This window comes from Peromyscus californicus, unplaced genomic scaffold, assembly GCF_007827085.1.
Source record: "Peromyscus californicus insignis strain IS unplaced genomic scaffold, ASM782708v3 Scaffold_18__1_contigs__length_77618521, whole genome shotgun sequence".
NCBI lineage: Eukaryota > Metazoa > Chordata > Mammalia > Rodentia > Cricetidae > Peromyscus > Peromyscus californicus.
In genome coordinates, this window is record NW_026294480.1 from 9279766 (window position 1) to 9303262 (window position 23497).

A 23497-nucleotide genomic window follows, 5' to 3' on the forward strand; every position below is an offset into this window, starting at 1 on the left:
AAGCCCATAGTGAAGAGGGAGACTTAGGCTTTTTGCTTTGTTTTTTTGTTTTGTTTTTGTTTTTCAAGACAAGGTTTCTCTGTGTAGTTTTGGTGCCCGTCCTAGATCTTGTTCTGTAGACCAGGCTGGCCTTGAATTCACAGAGATCCACGCCTGCCTCTGCCTCCTGAGTGCTGGGATTAAATGTGTGTGCCACCGCTGCCCAGTGACTTAGGCTTCTTGATGCTCTGGTATGAACCTAAATATTTCTAACACATGTTCATGGGGTCAATTGCATGAGGGTTAGGTAGCCCACGCACAGCTCAGGAGTTCATAGGAGTTCCTGAATACACAAAAGTAGAAAGGTGGCAATGTCTAAGCTGGCATCTGAGAGTTAGTCCCCATATAAAAGTAACAGACATGGGCGGTTTATATCTGGAAGCCGAGAAGGAAGGAAAGAGAGAAAGGAGGTTGGAAAGAAAAGTGATAGTGATAAGTGAGCACATGGAGAAACTCCTGGGACATTCCTTGTGATGGAGAAATTTGTAGAGTCTCAACACACTTCTCCTTTAACATCTACAGGCATTATTTTTGTTTTTGTTTGTTTGTTTTGTCCAGTGATCTCTCTACAAATCTCTCTGCTCAAGAATGGCTTATTATTCAGGATAGCTGTAGTCAGGCACCAAGGTGGCCCAGACATAGGCTTAGTATGTAAGAGGGAAGGATAGGGAGACAGTTGCCATGGAGTTAGTACAATGCTTAGAAGACTAAGCTAGTTGAAAACAGATCCATGGCACTGACCTTTCAGGCATTCCCATCCTTTGTTAGTCTCTGTTAGTCAACTTCTTCTGCGTTTAGGAAACTACGTAAGATGAAATGTGCTCAAAGACAAGCCACTGTATCCAGTAAACAGTAGATCTTAGCAGATTCTTAATAACAGATCATCCAAAGCCATGAAGCTCCATGGGAAACAAGTGACTCTGTTTTGCTTTCCAATGGTATTTGTGAACATGGGGCCAAACAAGTGCAGGGTCTAGGACAAGATAGCCTAGATGTGTCACTTCAAAGAGTGGCTCCAAACAACCTCTGTGACTTTGGACGCAACACCTCCATGTCTGCTTTATGATGTACAGAATGAGCATGGAAATGGACCCCAGCCACAGGATTAGTAAATATATTAAATGCACTAAAGACTGTCCCTGAGAGTATATGTGTGCTACTTGCTTTTGTTCTTAAGACCTCACCCTCGGTTCTGAGCACCCGCTACTCATTCCCTAATCCTCGATGCACGTTTCCCTCGTCTTTGTTTCCAAGAGTGGGTGCAGTGAGAGAGAGAGAGAGATCAGCTTTCTGTTCTGCTGCAGTATTGTCTGAATTGTTTGGGGGACAGAACTGAATGAGCCACAGCTGGTTGGTTCCCTGTCACGGAAAGGCAGGAAGATACGGCTGCTTGCTCATGTCACATCAGCCATCAATCTTAGCTAAGAACAACGGTGAACAGGGTACCTCAAACCTAAGGGCCTCATTAGAATGTGACCCCCTTCTCCTGGGGGTAAGGGTATTTATTTTTGTCCTGGAAATGACTTAACTCAGTTTCAGTGGTCTGCAGACACAGAGTGTGTACAACACCGGGGATGTGAATAAAATGTAAAAACGCTGGCTGCATAGCAAGCATTGGCATTCTAGAGCTTTCAAAAGGTTGAATGCAGTTCCTGGTCAAACAAACCTCCAACCGGCAGTGAGTTTCATGCTTGGCTTTCGCGACCTGGGAAGCAGGCTGAGCTAGCCGAGAGTCACGTGCATGGAGAATCCAGGTGTACCTCATCAGTTTAAAAGTTTGCTTGTGCAGTAAAAAAAAAAAAAAAAAGGCTAAAAGATATACAGTAAAAGAGATCCAGATGGAAAAAAACCTCTAAACAGGTTCCAGTGTGTTTTATAATGTGCGTAGGCTTAAGAAAGAAAGAAAAAGGGTGTGGACAGTCATAGAAAGAAATAGTTTAAAAACAATAAAGTCTTTAAAGAGAGAAGTACAATAATAAAAAATAAGCCACGCAGAGATGGGAGATACTTGGGGAGTTTGGATCCTGTATGTTGTGTTGATTTTGAATTTTTTGAATAGTCGGAAGCAAACAACAGCTAAGAGACATGGGATTGAAAGAGGGACTGTTGAAATAAATCAGTCTATATATGTTAGAAATGCCTTAACTTTTGAAAAGTCAAAAAATATATTTGTCAAATGGAAATCAAAAATGCTTTGGAGTTTTGTTCCCACAGGAGATGAGAAGTTATGGATTCCTTCAGGGTTAGGATGGATCAGGTTTGATCAGGCAAGGCCTCCTGAAAGTTGACAGGTGATATCTATCAGCCAAGGTTACTGCTGGTCTTCCCAGGACTTGGTCATTATCTCAAAATTTCCTCTCTGGGACCCTAAAGATACTTCATTCACAGACAGTAAGAGGAAGTATGGAGAAAACTATGCCCACATTCCCAAGAGGTGGGGAGTATGAGTGGTTTTTGGTTATTTGGTGGGTTATGGATGTTCGTTTTCCTTTAGGGTAATATAGTATATTGATATAAATTTAAAGTTATTTTTGTTATACTGTATATATGTTTCTACTCTTAAAGAACTTTGTATATTGATAAAAAGTTAAGGTTGTTTTTGTTACAACATATTGTATGTATGTTTCTATTCTCATTTAAGGTATTATAGATATGCAGTTCATTTAAAAATGTAAGGTAAAGTTCTAGATTTTGAAAGCTATTATTATAAACTATATAGAATAATCTGGAAACCTAGGTTAGTGGTTATTTATAATAATCAAATTTATAGATACATTAGGTATACTTTGCAGATCATATAGAGATATATTCTAGATAGATAGATGGTCTTTAAACTTTTCAAAAACCTACAGAATATGACATTTAAAATGTTTTGTTAACTTAGGATTTTTCATGACAATGAGACACATCTGCTCCTGGCAGCACCAATTTACTTCAGAGAAGATTTGGGGCACTGAAGAAATGCCTTTGACTGCTGACAATGTGCTGTGCAGACGAGACATGCAGGACACACAGGAAAAAGACTGTTGAACTTTGCTAAAACAAGGCAGGACAGTCCTTCAAAATTCCTGCTTCACAGAAGAGTCTGTCAGATATTCTGCAGGACACAGAAGAAAGTGACTGATGAACTTTGTGAAAGCAAGGCAGGGCAGTCCAAAATTCCTGCTGCATAGAAAAGTCTGCCAAATACTCTAGGCCTGTAGGCTGGAGATGGATCCCCAACACTGCAGAGGGACTTTGGGTGACTGTCTAGGCAGCCAGATGTCTCTGTAGTTTGGTGATATTACATCCTTCTGGGTCTTTGATGGAGTTGAAAACTAAATAGTTACAGTTGCAGTTTTCCTTAGTTATGATAGAAAGTAAATCAGGTGTAAAATTTTGGATTCATTAAGATAGGGTAGATAATGCATTATTTTCTCTTAATATGGTAACTACAAATGGACAGAATATTGTGAATGTAATCCTTACTTGATAATTGTTATTGTATATAGTCTTACTATGTTAAAGTTAAAAACTTTCATTTTTATTTAGACAAAAAGGGGGAGAGCTAGTAGATTATTTTAAGGTGTATTACTTTTGCTTATGTTGCATTTGTTTTATTCTGTGAAGCTGTTACTATGCCTGAGTTAAACACCTGGTGGTCTAATAAAGAACTGAAAGGCCAATAGTAAGGCAGGAGATAGGATAGGTGGGGCTGGCAGAGAGAATATATAGAAGGAGAAATCTGGGAGGAGAGCTAGCAGCCAGAGAAAGAAGAGGACACCAGGGGCCAGCCACCCAGCTACACAGCAAGCCACGGAGTAAGAGTAAGATTTACAGAAGTAAGAGAACAGGAAAAGTCCAGAGGCAAAAGGTAGTCAGGATAATTTAAAGTGAAGGAAAAGCTGACTAGAAACTAAGCCAAGCTAAGGCCGGGCATTCATAATTAAGAATAAGCCTCCATGTATGATTTATTTGGGAGCTGGGTGGCGGGCCCCCCAAAAAGAGCTCCAAAAAAAAAAAAAAAAACCAAACAAACAGCTTCACTTCCTCTATCTCCTTCCTATGTGCCTTTAGCAATGATCACAGCACTGTGTGAGTCATCACACTTGCTCAAAACTATGTCAAGTTCCACTGTGCCAGCTGGCATATGGTGTCAAACCTCTGACTCCCACATCCTGCCAGGTCTCTGTTACGGTTGTTATTACAATAGACTCTCTGAAGCATTTTCAGGAGACTGTTGGTTGCCCTCCAAAAAAAAGGAGAAAAGCATAGCATTCCTTTGCTCAAGATGTTTCTCCGCTGGGCAGTGGTGGCGCACATCTTTAATCCCAGCACTCGGGAGGCAGAGGCAGGTGAATCTCTGTGAGTTCAAGGCCAGCTTGGGCTGCAGGGTGAGTTCCAGGAAAGGTGCAAAGCTACACAGAGAAACCCTGTCTCAGGAAAAAAAAAGTTTCTCCATTGGTGCCGGGGAATAGGCTTGTAAACTTTCTGCAAAAGGCCAGGTTCTATGAACTGTACGGTGTCTGTCACAGCCTCATACTGCTCCCTCTGCAGTCCCAAAGCAGCTGTAGGGGACACTTAAAGGTAAGGGTGAGGGTGTGATCCAAAGCTTTAACTCATGGACACTAAAATTTAAATTTCATGTCACTGCCATGTATCAGAAAACATTATTCATCTCTTAATTTCTTTCCTCCAGTCATTTAAACACCCAATAATGAGTCTTAGCTCTTGTTTGCCATTGAAACAAGTAGCAAATTGGAACTGGCCTATGGGCCACTGTCTGCCTATCACTGGGTTAGACTTTCTAAGCCTAAGAGACTAGAACAGAGTGTGATCCAAATGAGGCTCATGGGTTTGCATGCTTGGTTCCCAGTTGGTGGTGTCTGGGAGGTTATGGGACCTTTAGGATGTGCAGCCTTGCTGGAGACAGTGTGTCAATTGTGTGGGCTTTGAGAGTTTATAGCTGTACCTTACTTCCTGCTCTTGCTCTCTACTTCCTGTGTGTGGAAATGCTGTCAGCCAGCTTCCTGCCACCAGGCCTGCCTCCCCTGTCATGGTGGGCTGTGTCCCTTCTGCAAATAGAAGCTGAATTATTTTCTAAGTGGGTTTTTTGGGGGGCGGGGGAAGCTGGGTATACCATCACAATAATAAAAAAGTAGCTGATAGAAATAGCTTTCTTTTATTTAAGTGTGAACATTTTCTATGGCTTGGAATGTGAACTAAGTGCATGGCAGTTTTTTATTGTAGCTAATTTTTGACTAATCCTTCAGAAGTTTACTAACAAAATACAATCCTAAGGGCATATATACAACAGAGACTCAATAAACTTCTTTTGTTGTTTGTTTTCATTCAAATTAGGTGTCTAATGTCACTGAGGTTGTCACCCCTTTTTTCACAAGGAAATAAAATTATCCTAATTGATAATTGGCAAAAAAATAAATAAATATTCAAGTGGCCCAACTCCAGACAGCAGCAGCTATAGCAGGCTGAGTGTGAACGGTCTGACAAGGATAAATCAGTGTCCTTTCTTATCTAAGTCTAAATATATATTATTAATATTGAGTGGCATTCACGATGTCACAAGGAGTACATTGAGCCTTTCCTCTTTCAATGCAGTGGAACATTGAGATGTAAATATCCATAATCAGCGACGACAGCAGCTTCCCTTAACTTCAAAACATGTAATTCAGCATCACATGTAATCTAACAAAGTCACTGCACTGTACTTAGTGGTCACTAGAAGCCACAATTCTCTGAGGTTCCAGAGATCCCAGCGTAGCTCTAGACCAGAACCCCAGCTGTCCCACGCCTCAGCCATGGCTCTCAGCATGTGCAGCAGGGAAGGGGTAAGCTTTCCTGGCAGATAACCAACCAGGCATCTTTGCTGCTTACCTGGGAGGGTGAGGTTGTACAATGAATGCTCTGCTCAACAGCTAAGTTTTCTGTATTTATCATTAGAGTCAGCGTCATTAGGAACACAATCATAACCTTAGACTATTTTATGAACAGCTACAGGTCATAGGAAACACTTGTTCTCCATGGTTCCCATGGCTATATACAACTAAAAATATATATTTAATATTGGAGAGCTACACAGTTAATTGAGTTATCAGCAATTACCAAATTGCAACATTTAAATAACAATTCTGAATGGTTTAGTCTATTAGTGTGTATGAAACACATTTTAAGTGTATCTTTCAAAATATGTCACATTTTTAACAAATATTTTGATCTCCAAGCTTGCTAAAAGGTAGACTACATCATTAAAACTGACTTACCAAAATAATGCATCTATATTTGATGACAAGGGTACTGATTGCTTTTGTGGAGTACTTATATTCATTAAATAAACTACCTAAGGCACAGAAAACATCAATCATGTTTTGTTTAGTTTTTCTCCTTGATAAAGTAACTTTACAATTCCCTTTCTATTTCCATCATTCATAGTATAACTAGGTAGCTAAACTAGAGTTACTCTCTTTCAATCATCAAAGATACTGATGATAAAAGCAGGTTATAAGGCTTGACTGGGAGTATGTACACACACACACACACACACACACACACACACACACACACACACACACTACTTTCATTTGGAAAGAATTATTTTTCTTCCAAGGAGGTCCATATCCCCCGTGCCCAGTGGGCAGACCTGAATGTGTCCCCCAATACACACCTGTGCTCGTGCGGAAGGTGCCAGTGTGTGCTGGCGGCAGAGGGTCCCCCTGGCTCTGGCTGAGACTCCTCATAGGGGGCTTCTGATAGACACGGTCTTCATAGATGGGGTCTATGTGGTGCTCTGGGGACTGCAGGGCCCGCAGCTCAGGGCCCAGGTGCCCATGCTGGCTGCTGTACGAGGCTCGGGACCCAGCTGAAATAAATGAACACGGGCACATTAAGACTCAGCCAACATCCAAACAGTGTTTTATCCAAGAATATTTGAATGGAAGGGCGTAATGATTGAAATCTACAAAAAAACCAAATGAATAACACCAAATGGCATCAGTGCACCAGCCAGGCTAATCAGCTTATCACCCTATCCAGCTGCCTTGCTCTGCTCCCAAAGCTGATGTTACTGGATGGATGTTGAGGTTTCTCAAATAAATCCACACCGAACAGGACCACTGAAACAATTTTTTTCCTCATAGCCTGATGAATGTAGCCTGCCTCCTCACCCAAGGAATCAGACAGACAGACCATCTGAAAACTCCATGCATCATTTTGATTTAGTACTACAGAAATTATTCTAAATGGTGAGAAAATGAATACGTTCCAGGAGCGAAGACATCTGGATGTGTATTGCTGAAAACTGAACTGGAAATTGTTGCCATCAGCAGGTTTTGCCCTGGACAATGGATGAGCCAAAGTGGAAGGACAGTGACCCTTCTCCCTGAGAGAAGCAGATATTTAAGGACAAGGTTTCTGCATCCCATCTCCTATTCCTTTGGCTAACCAATAAGAAGGATTTGCATTTCGTCTGCCTCCCCCTGGACAATGTCTAAATGCTTACCACGAATTGGCTTATTTACACTTGATGGTTATAAGTGCTTTGGCTTTCTAGTATTTGTGAATTCTTATACACACATTCCTGACCTAGCCTGGGAAAGGTGTTACTGTGGAGCAATGCTACAAAGCAGGGAACCATAAAGAAGTTCCTTTTTTCATTATTTACTTTTTCCAGACAGGTTTCTTTTTTGAGACAGTGCTAGTTGTCCTGGAACTTGCTCTGTAGACCAGGCTGGCCTCAAATTCGCAGAGATCCACCTGCCTCTGCTGAAATTAAGGAAAGGCGTGTGCCACCATTGCCTGGCTCATGAGGAGATATGTTTATATTGGTTGCACTGAATAATAACAGGAAACGAGAAACTGGTTTAGAGCTAATGCCAGGAGGAAACATGTCAGGGCAAGGGTGTCATGACATGGACTTGGGCAACAAGGAGGAGCGCTATGTATCTCTGGTGAACAGAGAATGCACATTAGAACCAAAGGTGACCGCAGTCTGTTAGAGGAATGACTGTTCACTCCCAGCCTCCAAACTGACACTCACCAGCCATCTTGGGAATTAATTGCAAATTACCTTTCAATAGCCTGAGTGCGGAGCTCTTTAAGAGGGGGTAAGGAAGCTGCATTGGAAGGACTGGAGGGGAGAAGGGAAAGGGGGATATGATGCCATTATATTTTTATTTCAAAAATAAGTAAATAAAAGCACCAGGTTTCGTAGGAAGGGAAGGATCAGGGCAGGTGAGGTCTTTCTCTTTGTTGATAATTAAATAATTTCAGATTTAGACAGAGTTGTGGTGAATGATAGATTGGAAATAACTGTTTTGCATAATTAGGTTCACTGCATCTGATTTTCCAAATGCCAGCACCCCACTAAATCTCAAGCTTAGATTTGCCAGGAATATATTTCAGTACGGTGTGCTCTGAGTTCCTGCTGTCAATGCTTCCTGCTGCAGGCTCAGATTATGTTGCTAAGATCTCCAAAGTCTAAAAAACAAGGAAACATTATTTTCATTCTACATTACATGTTTGACTGAAATTAAGCATGACTCTAGGACTCAGAGTGGTGACTTTAATCATTTCTCTTCTCTGAGTCTAAAAAGAAAAAAAAAATCCTACCCAGTGAGTGACAAATAGGATTGCTGCTGAACTGTGGTGGTGACTTTGGGACATGTGTGCAAATATTTCTTGAAACTTATTTATTAGTACCATTCACAAATTAATAATCTAGTGCTAGGCGAGGAGTCAGTATCTTAATATGAAGTGTATCTTTGTGGAAATCATACTTTCAGTGTGATGGCATTGTTACAAATACTGTCATTAGTTAAACACAGAGCCCCACAACCGGTCAGTGTGAAGACAGGAAGAAAGCACAGTGTGCTCAGCTCTAAATGAGATGTCTCTGCCATACCCTCTTCTCCCAAGGTTCGGGGATCTTTACGCAAGAAGGGGCAGAAAGTCTGTGAGAGCAAGATGCACTAGACGGCTGGGGTGGAACAGCATTTCCAGAATCAACAGGTCAGCTGTACCTACGGACACACAACAGCTGTGGCAGTGTGCACAGCGCCTACACAAGATCGAGCCACACAAAACCCAAGCATGGAGTAGGGAGGTGTGAAAAAGTCTCGTCTCTAACCGAGTGGGTGTTGGCAACTGATGGTTGTTGGGGGAGGGAGATTCTGTTTTCTTTAGGGATGTGGCCCCCCCAAGAGGCTGCCCATGCTGCGGTAGACAGCCCTAGACCCCTACACATACTGAAAGCATTAAGTGAACCCAGGGGAAAGAGAAAAAGAACATATGAAATTGGGAGGAAACAGTGGTAGACGGATAGAAGAAGAACAGGAGGGGATGAAATGGATCAAATATATTGTATACATATAGGAGATTCTCAATCACTAAAAAATGCAAACGGTCAGCAAAAACATAACAATACCATTACCAAATATTAGAATACCATAAGTAGTATTAGCAGCTCACAGTGTTTTCCCATGAGAAGAGTTATGGAAAATAAACTCCCAATTTAAGCTGTAGATCGAGCATGAGAAAATCTTTCTCAAAAGAGCTTTGTTTACACTCTTTTTTTTAATCCACTGTGGTCGGGTTTGAAGACCTTGTGGGTGGACATAGTTATTATCTAGACAAACAAAAAGGACTGTGGACCAGAAGAGAGGCCAAGGAGTCAAAAATTAAAAGAATTTTTTGCTGGCTTTGCTCAGGGGAAAAATAGGATCATTAGATACATATAAATATCTATCTTGTCACGGCCAATATGAAGGAAAAGATTTACATGAAAACCAATTCTGGGAATATGCACCAAAAATCTCACTAGATGCTTTATATATCTTCTGACTCAAATGAAATGTACTTTTCTCTGATAGAAATTTCCTTTTGACATCTTGGCCTACTTGACAGTAAGTTCTAAGCACCATAAAGGATGCTAAACTCCACTCATGAACACTGATAGCTTTCCCAGGAACTGGAACGATGCTATTATAAGAAGAAACATGCTGGGAAATTTTTTGACTTGGTCTTAAATGTCACCAATGCCAACGTCAAGTGCCCTTACCAATTATGTTGGTAGCAAACAATTCTGGGAACTTGACCTTAACCCTGGGAGCTCAGAGCTGAAAAGTAGCAAAATATAATCAAAACCTGATAGAACAAAGAAAATACCAGACCAATTGCCTAGACAGTTTTCCCTGCCTTTGCAGAAGTGCATTTTGGAAGAATAATGTCAATAGACAGCATTTTTTAAACTTATTTATGCAATCATTCTAACATTTCCGGTTTTAATTCTATCATGTGTCCCTGCTCTTCCTACTTCTCAAACTCAGAGGCCACAGAATTCAGTCACTGGTCATTTTAATGTTTGAAGACTCACATGTGGAATGGGAGCATGACATACAGGATTATGAGTTAGTGATACGGAACGGCTACATTGTGTCTTCCATGTGTGCTCTGTGCAGGCCATGGCTCCCCGGGGTCTAGGAAGGCCCAGGAGAGAGCGTTCAGGCTGACACAGTGCTGGGGCATGGAAGCTCCTACCAGAACTACCTCTGAGCCCCAGGCTGTCTTTTCATGGCTTCTGACAGTTGGCTCAGAACCCCTGACTGGTGTTGGCGGTGGGTAGGAAAAAGTTCAGGCTTACGCTAGGGATGCTGGGGGATGTTGGGTAAGCTGGAGAACTGGACTTCACACATCCCATGCTTTGTATTGTCCCCATCTCACCTGTGCAACCCTTAAGGGGAGTGGCTTATGAGGCACAGGAAAGGTGGCTTTGGGGCGTCGGCCACAATGTTTAAGACTTTGATGTAAACAGAGACAGCACTTTCAAACACATTTTACCGTTTCCACTGTGTCAGTTTTAGAAAGCAGAGCTGAAGTCAGCCATAACTCTACCCCTAGATCTGTCTCTGATCACTGTAGTGAGAGAAGACAAGTCACCCAAAGCATCCTCACCCCTAATTTCAAGTGTATAGAACGGAGAAGCATACACGATCCCGTCTGGGACTTTAGAGGTTTGAAACAAGAGACGGTCGGTGCGCAGAAGTGCTCTGCACTTGAGAGAGTCACAGCAGATGTATGATTTTGTCCCCTGGACTTCAGACTCTAGAAAAGAAGCCATCCCGGGCATAAGAATAGGTCGGTTTAAAAAACAAAACAGTGAAATACTTTTTCTAGTATACACTATCTAAATTTTACAAGCTTGGAGATTTAATTTTGAAACATTCTAAGTGATGCAAATTCTTCTGATACTTTTATGAAATGTAAATTACCATGTTTTCCTTTTCTTGAGGAAAAAAAACCATGCTGCTTGATAAAACTCAGAGGAAAAAAAATGAGATCTATGGATAGGAACAGTTAAAGATATAAAATCTAATAGTTCTTGGTTACTCTCATAATCTCCTAAGTGTACACCAGGTAATTAGATAGGGATGCAAAGATTATGTGGTGGAACAGAAAAAACAATCACTGAAATGAAACTGATCTCAAAAGAAAATGTAAGGATGTGCTCTCTGCTGATGGCCTGAGAATACACATGAAGTGGGCCCACCAGAAGAGTGTAGGGGCTCATACTGGAAATCCCATCACTAAAGAGGTTGAGCCAGGAGGATTGCTGTGAGTTTCGGGTCAGTCTGGGCTCCTGAATAAGAGTCACCTCAACAAGACAAAGCAACAAGAAAGACAATTAAAAAGGGAGCCCATCAATGCTCTTCCTTCTCAGCTCAGTTCTCTTCTTGGATTTGGCTTTTGATTCAAATTGAAATTCCCAAATTTACTTCCTACTCTTATGCTAATTCAAAAGTTAATCTTAGTATTTAAAAAAAATTCCAGAATAATCTTCATGTCTTCTGAGTTAAATTCATGAACAAAATTTTATTTGCAAATGAACACCAATTCATTGAATTCACTTGATAATGTGTCTCATGTGTTATAAATGCAAAGCTATATGGATGCATTTTGCATGTAGACTCAGAGCCATATTTCAGATCAGTGTTTGTGAGGGAAATTATTAATTCATATGTATTCAACAATAAAATTGCATTGTAACCTAATAATTTCAATGTAATGATATAAAACTGTTCTGTGATGATTTGTTTTTTTGGAAAGAAAAAGTATCCTTCCTATTTCCTCTATCTCATAAATACTACATTTTCATATTCTGTACATCATACAGCTTTGCTGCTCTAATGGAGGCCTTGCGTACACACGGAGGAGACTGCAGAAGTGAAGAAAGTGGCAGTGTACAAAACCCAGGGTTCTTTCCCACAACTTTCCTGATGAGATATCCAGTAGGAGGCCCTATGATTACTATACTCCATCACTCCCTTTCCCAAATGAATATTGTCACCAGTTGTGACTCAAGTACTTTCCGGTAAAATTAAAAAAAATCAGTGACCAAAATCGCTGGTCCTCACACTACAGTGAGGGTGTCTGTGTGATCTAGTCTCCTGTAAAACCAAGGTTTCTTGATCTTGTACTTCCTGTCTAAGCCCAAGCGTTCCTTCCTTAACTCTTAGGGAAACAGGCCTCTCTTGTTTATTCCGCTAGTGGAAGGCAGGCTTTTGCAAAGCAGGAGTGATAGGGTACATCAGCAATGTGACCTCTGGTGACACTATGTTCTTAAGCTGGGCTGTTTGATTATTGCAGTTTTACTTTCCACTGTGAAATGTGTGGACTGTCTAAGATGCCACTAATGGTATACAGGAGGGCTGGGGCACCAGTCCCTGAGGCCAGTTTTCCCCTCCCAGGGCAGGTACTAGGCTGGTTTTTGTTTTTCAGAGTACCGAGTACCGTGCATAAGAATGTCCTGATTGAAATTCTGGTTCTTCCTCAGCACTTCTGAGGGCCTGAGGTTGCAGAACTTCACTGGCTCTCAGAGGAAGCTCCTGCTTCTCCTCTGGTTGAGAAGACAGAGGCTGTTGGTCTAGCCGTGAACACCATCTGATCACTAGAGGACTTCAATTTAGGTGCCCGTCTTGAATGCTAGAGGGAGACGTATCAATGCCATCATCTCCCCTGCCTTTTTGAGCAAACACAAGTGGCCTCAACAGAAACACAGGGCAGAGTGTAGCTGGATGCTGGCCCTGCAGGTGGACTTTGGCAGGTGCCCAGCAGCCTGGCTCAGCATGCTCATGCTGTGCTCGGTATGATGACTCATCCTGTAGCTCCTGTGTGGCTCCACAAGGCCAGGTCTACACCAGGGGGCCACAAGTAATTTCTTTGTTTCTCTCCTAGAATGACCCTTCCTCCAGACAGCCTGGAGGGTTAGGGTTATGGTTATCTGAAGGAAGAGTCATTTCTAGGAGGAGAAAAACAGGGGCTTTGTTGTTATCAAGCAGATGGTTCTTTTTAATCTGGATGGGCTGGGATGTTTTTGTTGAGGCTGTCTTAATTTTGATGTGGTTCTGAAGAGGGGCGTGTGCAGGTCCCCTGCACTGCCACAGCACACACACCCTGTAGGACAAAGGTCCCTTTATCTTCCATTTCCTTTGTAAGCACAAACAGCACTTCTCCACCTTGGGAATATCTGTGCAGCATTGACCTCTGAGACTTAGAAGAGTTATACAGGAGGCCCTTTCCAGACAAGGACCTCAGAAGAAGGCCCAGTGAATAGAACAGTTGGGTCTTTCTAGGTACCTCTAAAAAGTGACCTGGTTTTAATGGTCACTGTAGATTTGAGGCAGGATGTAGGGTCTTCAGTGGACTTTCAAGGCATAGTCTTCAGTAGTTCCCTTAAATTGGGGATCAGAACATCCCCAGGAATACCCACTCCAGAATGGACATGGACAGTGGTTCTTGGAAGGAGATTTAGTTTCTGATGCTTTGGGGGAAAGCTAGCAATGCCCTTGAGAACAACAACAACAAAAGGATATGGACTTCTGCCCCTAGCATGCCCTACTCTGAGCTGCAATTAGCTTCCTGCTGGGAAACCCTGGGACCTGATAGGCAGGGGCCAAGTATAAACATCAGGACACTCTTGCCTGGTCCTGCCTCCTGCCCTTCTTCAATTCTTTGATAAAAGATTTTGAATAGCATCAAGTGTAATACCAGGGAAAATCAACTTCTGAGGCGTCTCCGAGTTGGGCTACAGAGTCAGGGGAGACAGAGTCATGGCTCATGAATATCCTGTGGATTCTCCAGAATCTTTCCAAAGCAACTTCCAGACTCAGCCTAGCAAAAGAGTCTTCAGAAGACTCCACCCAGGCACCCCAAACCTTTTCTGGCAAGGGCAGGGAGAGTTGAATTATTATCCTTTTATAGAGAGCAACATAATTATATTAAAACTTGTAATTCAAATGTTTGGACATCAGCAAGCAAAGAAGTTTAGTCTATGAAATTTAATTTTTACCTGGAAGGAGTTTCGTAGTTATTGTAATTTGCTTCAGAATATATTTCTTTCCTGGCTGGAATGGACCACAAGTCTGGCTTACTGATTCCTTCTCATTGTCCTAATTGACTACTGATAAAAGCAATCTATGGTTTGGCACCCTAGTAATTAGTCACTTCTCAGAGTTCTTAGTGGTCAGTCTTATATTCATACACAAACTCATCTTTATCAACAAGGGGAATAAAACTCAATGAGTGTCATTTTATTTTTCAATTGCTGCTTTGGAATACCTCATCAGTGCATTCCTGAAGAGTGCATCTGCACTGTTAGGTCCGGTCTAATTATTATAGATAACCCTGGGAATTTCCATGGAGGATATCCAGAACAAGGTGGGCCTAGTATGTCTTCATATCTAAGCAGCACAGACAGGCTGAGACCTCAAGGCAAGTTTCATTAGTTATTCAAAGTGCCAGGGGAAGAGGGCTGTCTCCCTTTTGGGTTCTGTGGCTTCTGCTCCAGCACACTAAGGAAATTCTCAGGGTGGAAAGAAGAGGTTGGCGCAACAAAAGGGATCAGATGATCAGCAGACAGATGTTTTCTTTCATAAATAACAGTTTCACCTGTTTGCTCTTTGAGATTTTTGAGACAAGGTTTCATTGTGTAGCCCCTGGCTGGCCTGAAACTCACTACAGAGATCCACCTGCCTCTGCTTCCCAAGTGCTGGGATTAAAGGTGTACAAAACCACATTGGGGTGCAATTTTTAAAATGTGACTGGAGATGGTTTACATTCTCTATCTTAAACAAAAGCCTTTCATTAGATTGCTTTTGATATACATAGGCTGTCCAAATTTCCTTTAAGAATTAGACACTGAGCTTCAAAACACGCAAGTGCAATGCATGTTTCTGTAGTGGTTTCACTAGGAGAGAGAGAGCTTTGTGGTTTCTATGAGAAAAAGACACATTAACTTACAACATAATTTACAAAGAGAAAGTGCCAGATATAGACCTTGTAGGTTCATTTTCCTCTATGTTTACATTTTATAATCTCTCCATGTACTGATGTTTTATTAATTTTGATAATTTTGCTTATAAAGAATTTGGTATATAAAACGTCTTTGAGATAACAGGAATTATACAGTGAAATATGGAGATTCCAGGAGTCTTTATTTTGATTCTTTTCTAAAAGGTCTAGCCTGCGTTTTTGAGCATGCATGTTTTAAAGGTTGATTAATTTCTGGACTGAGTACATACCACTGTCACTTGAATGCCAGTTGCCCTTGTTAAAACACTAACTTCTTCACAGCATACAGAAAAAGCACCAGTGTCTGGCTAAAATGCTCTCATCCCATTTTTCAGATGTCTCTATTCAGAAAAGATACTGATGAGCTGTCAGTCATTTGAGAAGAGCATCCCATGGGATGAATGCCACTTCTCCAGGATAGAAAGTTCCACCAGGGAGTAAATGCTACTGTGCATTGTCAACCAGAGTGGGGGCTATTTGTCAGTATGTGGCAGTAACAAGTTAATTGGAGACTGTGGTATTATGCTTGCATCTTCCACAGATTCTGAAGTTGAGTCTAACTTAAGATGTTAAGCAGGGATGAGACAGTGCCCTCATTCCTGAGATTTTTGGCCCCTGTAAAATAAACCTTAGAATGATCTCTCGGGGCCACTTCAATGAACCCGAAAGTCGGCTTCACTGCACACTGAACTAGGACCACCCTGGTCTTAGATCGTTTAGCCTTCAGAACTGTGACATGTAAATTTCCATTGTATAAAATGATGACATTTGTGGTATTTTGTTATAGCAACTCAAATAGATAAATACATCAACATGGATGTAGTTATGAAATTTTCTATATCTAGCCAGCTGAGCTTCAAACGTGAACGAATGAGTATATACATGTAGCATGTGCATGGTGCGTGTTTGCATGTGTGTTTCATCTTAAGGAGAAGGAACAATGACCTCAGTTTTTTACAGTAACTGTTGAAGGATACGCATCTTCATTTTAGTGGGGAGAGTGTTTCCACCTCCTTATACCATGTTGCCAGTTCATACACAGACAGCTAAGGCTGGAGTCACAAACTATTGTTTAAAGCTCAGCACTGACTCTACCTCTGCAGTAACCCACTGCCTTGGGCTCAGAGGCACTGGAGGACTAGCAGGCAGAAACCAAGGCTGCCAAGTCTCTTAGAAGATATTTTACACAGTAAGCAGAAACTGGAATGGCTTGCTCAAACTTGCTCCTTGGTAAAATTATTGAATGGTTTTCTTTAGATTTCCTTTGCTGTGGGTTCCTGAAAGGTCCACAATATACTGCATAAGGTCAAGAAGTAATATGGAACAGTCGCTGTCTGATTTTTTAATCTTATTTCCCAGGGTTATACTTGTGGATGCTCACTTGGTTGATGAACCTACAGTATTCCATGGCCTGCTTTATAGGTGTCCATACAGCCCACACAGAAACCGAAGAAAGACAGAGGTACTTTCTAGAGACCTGTGAAGCTCAGAGGTGAAGGAACAGATATTATCTCCCTACAGGCAAGCACTCCACAGAGTCACCTTTCTGCTCATCTTTGTTGATTTCTATCATTTTGCTCATGTTAAGCAGAATCTGTATGATAGTTAATTTTGGTTACCATCTTGATAGGATTCAGAAACACCCAGGAGATCAGTGAAACACACCTCTGGCTATGCCTATGGGGTGTTTCCAGACATATTAGATCATGGGGACTTTGACCTGATGGATGGTTTAATTCACTGATGGAGTCAAGACTTCAATAGAAGCTTGGGAGGAGGAACTGTGGAAGGTGAGACAGTTGAGGAAGTATGACACTGGAGTGCTTCCTTGGGGGGTGACATCTTGCCTGGCTCCTTCCTATCACTTCATCATTCTGTTTTCTGCCTGGTGTGAGGTGATTCACTCTGTCAAGCTCTTCCTGATAGGATGGGCAGAAATCTCTGACACTGGGAGCTCAATAAATCTTTCTCTCTTGAGGTTTTCTTTTTCCTTTCTTTCATTGTAGATATTTTAGTGATAGTACCATGAATTCTAAGTAACACAATCTGGTATACCTTTATATTCCTATTTTGGTCAATATGAATATGGCCTGTGGTTATTTACCAACCATAACGATTTCACTCACTAGTTTCTTTACCATAGGCAGCCAAAACATTTGTAGACTTGACATCTATTGGAAGAGACATGATATCATGTTATAGATGCACAGAGATTCCATTACTTGCCTTGCCTTTTTCTTCTTGGTGTCAAGTTAGTGCTCACCATAGTGAATGTATAATGACCCATATACTTGGAGCAACCCACAGAGATTTTAGATACTTCCACCTGAGTTAATCTGCAGGGAATATGTATACTTATTCTATTTCTTTCCTTGATGTCCCATTAACTTAAGAATCAAAGGTAAAAGGCTCTGAAGTTAGGGATAAACTCACCAACAACTCCAGTGTCAACTAAACTTTCCCCACAGTTGGCTGCTGGGGAGCCCCATCCAGCCCCAGTCCTGAGGCTACATACAGATTCCTGTTTCTAAGTCTTTCTGTTCCCATGTTGTGGTTTCTTTTTGCCGTTCTAGATAGTACAGAAAAGCATTTCCTAGCAGATGCTTGGTGTACTAGCCATCTCTCTGCAGCCCTGAAGAAACACTTACAGTACCAGCAAACCACAGAGCTCATTCAATGGGCAGCCTATTTCTCAAAGGACAAGGAAATTTCCTGGCATTTGGTTCCTTTTTCTGTTCCCAGAAGCAATCCCTTTTTAATTGATTCCTCTTTAATTTCCTCACATACCCTCACTTTGCCTCCAGTCTCTGATGCTGTCAGTATTCATTCCCATTCTCTCGGGGACCCTTAGGGTAATGCAAAGAATCTTATTTGGATTTCTAGAGAATTCATTCTTTCAGAAATAAAAATCGGCCCTTGCTTTAAAAACAAAATGCAGTGTGGCTCTGCTCTGGTTTGGGTATAGTTTGTCTCCAAGGGTCGCATGTTGGAAGCTTGGTCCTAGGAGTGGGTCTGTTCTGATGGTAATGACGAAAACTATAAAAGGTGGGGCCCAGCTTAGGCGTACAACAAGTCAGTTACTGAGAGTACTGCCTGTGGAGTTCCTGTGGAACCCGGGTTTGATGCTGAGTCAATGGGCTGTTAAAAAAACAAAGCAAAACAAAAAACATGGCTCCCGAATCTCTTGCTTCCTGTCTCACCATGTGATTTCCTCCTGTATGCTGTCCTTCTGAGGTCACCTGCCACATAATGACATAACCTAAGGGGTTCTCAACAGAGGCCAAATTGATGATGGAACCCTTCATGGTCTGTCAGCCTTTAAAACCTTGGCCTCAATTACACTTCTTTGTAGTCAAATTCAAGTATGCTATGATGTCAATAGAAAATGAACTACTGTAGCCAAAACATTGTCCGTGAGACTCATGAATCACCTGCTCATTCACTCACATGAGTGTGGAACTATGTAAACCCCCCTCTGGGGTATGTGTGACACATGTACCTTGAAAGTTGCCTCTTTTAACAACCCTTTCTTGACTCACCCTCCATATGCCTCTCTCTTAGGTTTCCTTCAGTCAGATCCCTTCTCACATCAAGCTGTGTTAGACAAGTTAGTTCTGTCTTTCCTATAAGATGAGTCTGAAGTCATGGGTTCCAACCTGTGTATATTTGAATGCCCAGAAGAGCCAGACATTGCCATTCTTGGAAACAAAACATGATTACAAAGCCTGTTTAACTTGTGGACGTACTAAACAAGGGGCAGTGCAATCTCATAGGATGTTTTAAAGACTGCAATTGTCATTCTTCCTTTCTCCTACACTGCAGAGCAAGAGCCAACAATCTGAGAAACCCAGTTTTGCATCCCAATGGACAGTGCACGATTTCTCTCAGACCTCTTTTCTTTGTCTCAGATGCTCTTCTCTCTTTCCTTCCTTCAAAGGTTTGCTCCAATGATAATCTCTCTGTGGAGTGTCCCCAGCTGCTCTCTCTCTGACCTCTGCATTCACTAGTCTCTACCCATGGTTGTTCACATCTGACCCCAGAGAGAACATCACGGCTTTGGCCTCTGGCGCTCACAGGTGAGTCCCCAGCCCTGAGAAGAATGCCAGGCATCAAAGTCGTGCTCTTTAAATTCCATTGGCTCCAGTGAAATGGAACATTTCAGAGCTAAGAAGGGATGGAACTATATGCCCATATATCTGTCTACATGTTAAATCTCTCAACTGCTGCCTTCTGGATGTACAGAACTCCATGGAGTGTAACAACTCTTTCTTCTCCATCTACAACGAAGCTGGTTGTTGTTTCATGTTTTCTGCCCTTAGATACTGACATTGCACAGATCCTCTGGGACTTGGGTCGAGTCTTCCTTCTCTGGCTTCCTAACCTGTTGCCTGGGGCCTTTCTCTGGACTTCTCTTCACTGCTCTGCCTGTCAGTATGTTTTATTTCTGGATACTGTTTCCTGCCATTTCATGCTTCTATTTAGCTAGGATACATTTTTTAAATATGGTAGCTTCTCTAGGACAGTGTGCCTAGAAGACGGATTTTCTGAGACGCTGCATGTGAGAGCATGTTTGGTTTTTCCTTTACATTGGGAAACAGGCTCTGTGTAGATTTGGGGTTGAGAATTACTCCCTTAGCACCTCGGGCAGCACCTCTTATTCTCTGCTGTCCAAAACTGTGACTGCTTAGTCAGGTAAAGGCTTTTATTTCTCTCCAGAGATGCTGGGTCTTTTTATCTTGGTGCTTTGAATTTTCATGATGTGGAACAAGGAACACTTTCAATTCCTAGCACAATGTGTTTCTGACTAAGGCATGAGCCCTGAGGAATTCTACCTTCTGACTTTGATAATTTACCTCCTCTTCTCCTTTTCTGAGACCCCAGTCATATATTCTATCTCCTGAAGCTGTCTTGGCTCTTCTTATATTATATTATTTGTATGTTTTCTGTCTATCCCTTTATTCTTTACTTTCTGGGTTATTTCCTTAGCTATTTCCCAGTCTTTTTTTTTTTTTTTTTACCATTTGTTTCTAGTTTTATGAGTTATGTTTTTATAGCCTGGAAGGATTTTCATGTTCTTTGCTCCTTCTACATATCCTATTCAGTTTTTATTTAATGAATTCAAGATCTTCCTAAATCCTCTTCAATGCCAGACCTAAAGTTTTTGCTTATTTCTTTTAATCTCTTACATCCCCTAAATTATCTGTTTCTTCTAAGAGATAATTTATTTTTCTATTTTAGTCTATTCTTTTTCAAGCCAATAATTCTCTCCCATTCCTCTGTAATCCTTGTTAATTTATCGTATTTGAGGAAGAAAAACCCAGAGGCAGCTTCTTTCCACAGTGTGAAGAGAAATGTTTCCCAATAGGTGTGTTTTCCAAATGTGAATTTATGATCAAGAGGGAGGGTCGTGCATGATGACCATCTTCCTTCATACCGATGGGTAGTAAGCAGCCTCCCCCTCTCCATTCCTCCCAACCCTGTATGTGTCTATGTGACTTGAACTTCACTCAGGATGCCAATATCTGAATCAGGAGTCTAAATCTCACACTGCTTATGGTTTATTCAAGATAATACTCCTATTTTTTTCTTGGAGTAAGCCCTAGTCATTCTGGCAGGAGAGAGGTCACAGAGAGAGAGAAAGATAGCAATTTAGGACTGAACAAGGCAAACATTAACTTTCAGTTCCTCCCCCACATCTTCAGCTCCATGTCTCAGAGTCCTCAGAAGTCCCAGCTTGACTCTGACTCTTAACTTCCAGTTTTTACAAAACTCTTTATTTGCTTATTAGTGACACTGGAGTCTATGTTCTGTCTTTCTTGTGACTTCATTCCCCCGTTATATCCTTACATCTGCCTTTGGGGATGGTGTGTGAGAAACAGGACAGCAAATGCGAGGCAGAGGATACCTGTTGAACTACCCCTTGTGATTTCAATTACGTTTTAGTTTCGATCTTCCCAGTTTATTTAAATAGGATAACTATTTGTATTACAATAATTCAATATGAAGACACCACATCCCTTTCCCAGACAAGTTAAATCTGTTTACTGCATTTTCATTGGCAGGGTTGATGGGAAGGAACTATTATCTGTGAGTCAAGCATAAAAAATAAAACGATAGCAAAGTCTCTTAGGCCTTCTAGCAATGTGAACTCAGTTTCAAGGCAGCAATGCATCCCTGCAGCAATGATCTTCCTGGAAGAGGAGGCTGAAAGTAGCACTTTCTCCACCTACTGTTTCACCTGGACATTGACTGGAGAGGAAGGAGATAGCAAGGAAACTGCAATGCAGACACCACATAATCTTGACTCACAGCTAAGGGACTCTCCTGTGAGTTCTGGACGGCTAGGCAGACCAAGACTGAGACAGGGCTAACTTGCACACAGGAAGGACAGCATGCTGGAGCCCAGTGTCTACCTTCCTGGGGGTAAGGGAACATATGATAGGAGCTGCTAATGCTACACTAAGACTATGACTGACTGCCCTACCGTAAAGCAGGGGTGCTGTGTTTTTGAAGGAGAAGGTAAGTATGTGGTAAATGGCCTGCACTCCCTTAGTGGTAGAGACATGGAATCCCAGAATGTACCCACCATATATGAGAGAGATTCATTCTCCCCAGATTCAAATGTCATAGGCAGGAACTGTTCTTCCAGCACAAAAGCCATAGGGCGGTTGGGTGAGGGGCCTGGCCAGGGGAAATGCACATGTCTTTTGGCTTGGAGAGCTACCCAAGGAATCTCTTCCTAAGAGATATGCTGATGTTACAGCTGAGAGGATGTCTCCTCCACCAAGTTAAGGTATTGATTAAGATCTCAGGCTGATCTAATAAGAAGCAGAATATGTAAATCTGAACAGGGTTTTTTTTTTTTAAGGCCTAATGTTCATTGATGTCTAGCATATGAATGAGCAGATGTTCATGAGATGCATCCTACTCTTGTCCAAAGGCTAGGAAATCATCAGCTCCAGGAAGAGAAATGTAAAGAACAGGAGCCAGGCATCTCATTGCTTCTAGACTGAATCCCAGGAGCTGAGTGCTAAACATGTTCCCTATGAACTTATCCAGTGACCATGCCCTTCAACTCCTGGACCATCTCCTTCAGGAATCATGTGGGGGCGTATTAGATCCTACAGGGTCTTGGACCAGTGTTTTCCATTTTGTTTACTAAAAGAATGAGATCTGGGAGCCTCAGTAAGTCAGGGACTGAATGATATCTCCAAATAGTTAAAACTCGGAGTTTACAGTGCTTGAACCACTCCAAGCAGGATGGTTTAGGTCCATTTGGCTCGAGTATAAGATGATCACGCCTTGACTAAATAACTCTCCATATAAGGGCAATTCCCATGGAAATCAGTGGCTAAGAATTTACATTTCATGTGTTATTTCTCTCCCAAAGTAAGCTCCTGAAGCTTGACGACTTCAATACATATTTACATCTTGTATTTGTATTTCTAACAGGATTAATTTGGCTCAAAACTCAGAAAATGAAAGATCATGTTATTTTCTTCACAAAAAGGAACAAAAATTGGTACAAGTGAAGTCATACTCAATAGGATGTTGACACATTTTTGAGAGGCTTTTGCTTCCTTCAAAATCACTAGAGATTTACATACACTAAAAATCTTATATTGGTAGGCAAAAAATATCTATGACCTTACTATTTTTCTTTAATGACAGAAAAAAAAATGCTCTCTACTCATGGATTATGTATAGCTTAGACTATGAAGACTCTAATCAAAATTGTCCAGGTTAAATGACATTCCTGTCATTATTGCAGATTTGCTCGAGGAATACATCACTTCTGAGCCTCAGTATTCAATTTTGAGGGATGGAGGTAAAAAAATCACACTACATCAACCAGTTGTTGGAGATCAGGTGATACCTACATTGCAGAGTGTGGCACACTAAGTGATACTTGACAAATGCTTTATAATATAATGCATTTTCAGTATAATTTTGTTCATCATTCATGTTTAATGTATTCATTCATTAAGATAAATACATTTAACTCAATGTAAAGAAAATTAGGTTAAGCAAAGAAATTGTCAGGAGAACAATGTCAAAGGCAAGTTGTATCATTTGGAGGCTTTCTTACTCTATCATTTATGTGATCAGCATGGGGTTT

General features: G+C 41.4%; 1 protein-coding gene across 8 annotated transcripts in view; it reads right to left on the reverse strand.

Annotated features, from left to right (window-relative positions):
• The window catches only part of Ctnnd2 (catenin delta 2), an 863700-nt gene that overhangs the window by 357219 nt on the left and 482984 nt on the right, over window positions 1–23497 (reverse strand). For all 8 annotated transcript variants that reach the window (XM_052743025.1, XM_052743021.1, XM_052743024.1 and 5 more), the window contains one exon: window positions 6701–6895. In XM_052743025.1, coding sequence (XP_052598985.1) covers window positions 6701–6895 — 195 coding nt within the window. The remainder of the gene's footprint in view (window positions 1–6700; window positions 6896–23497) is intronic.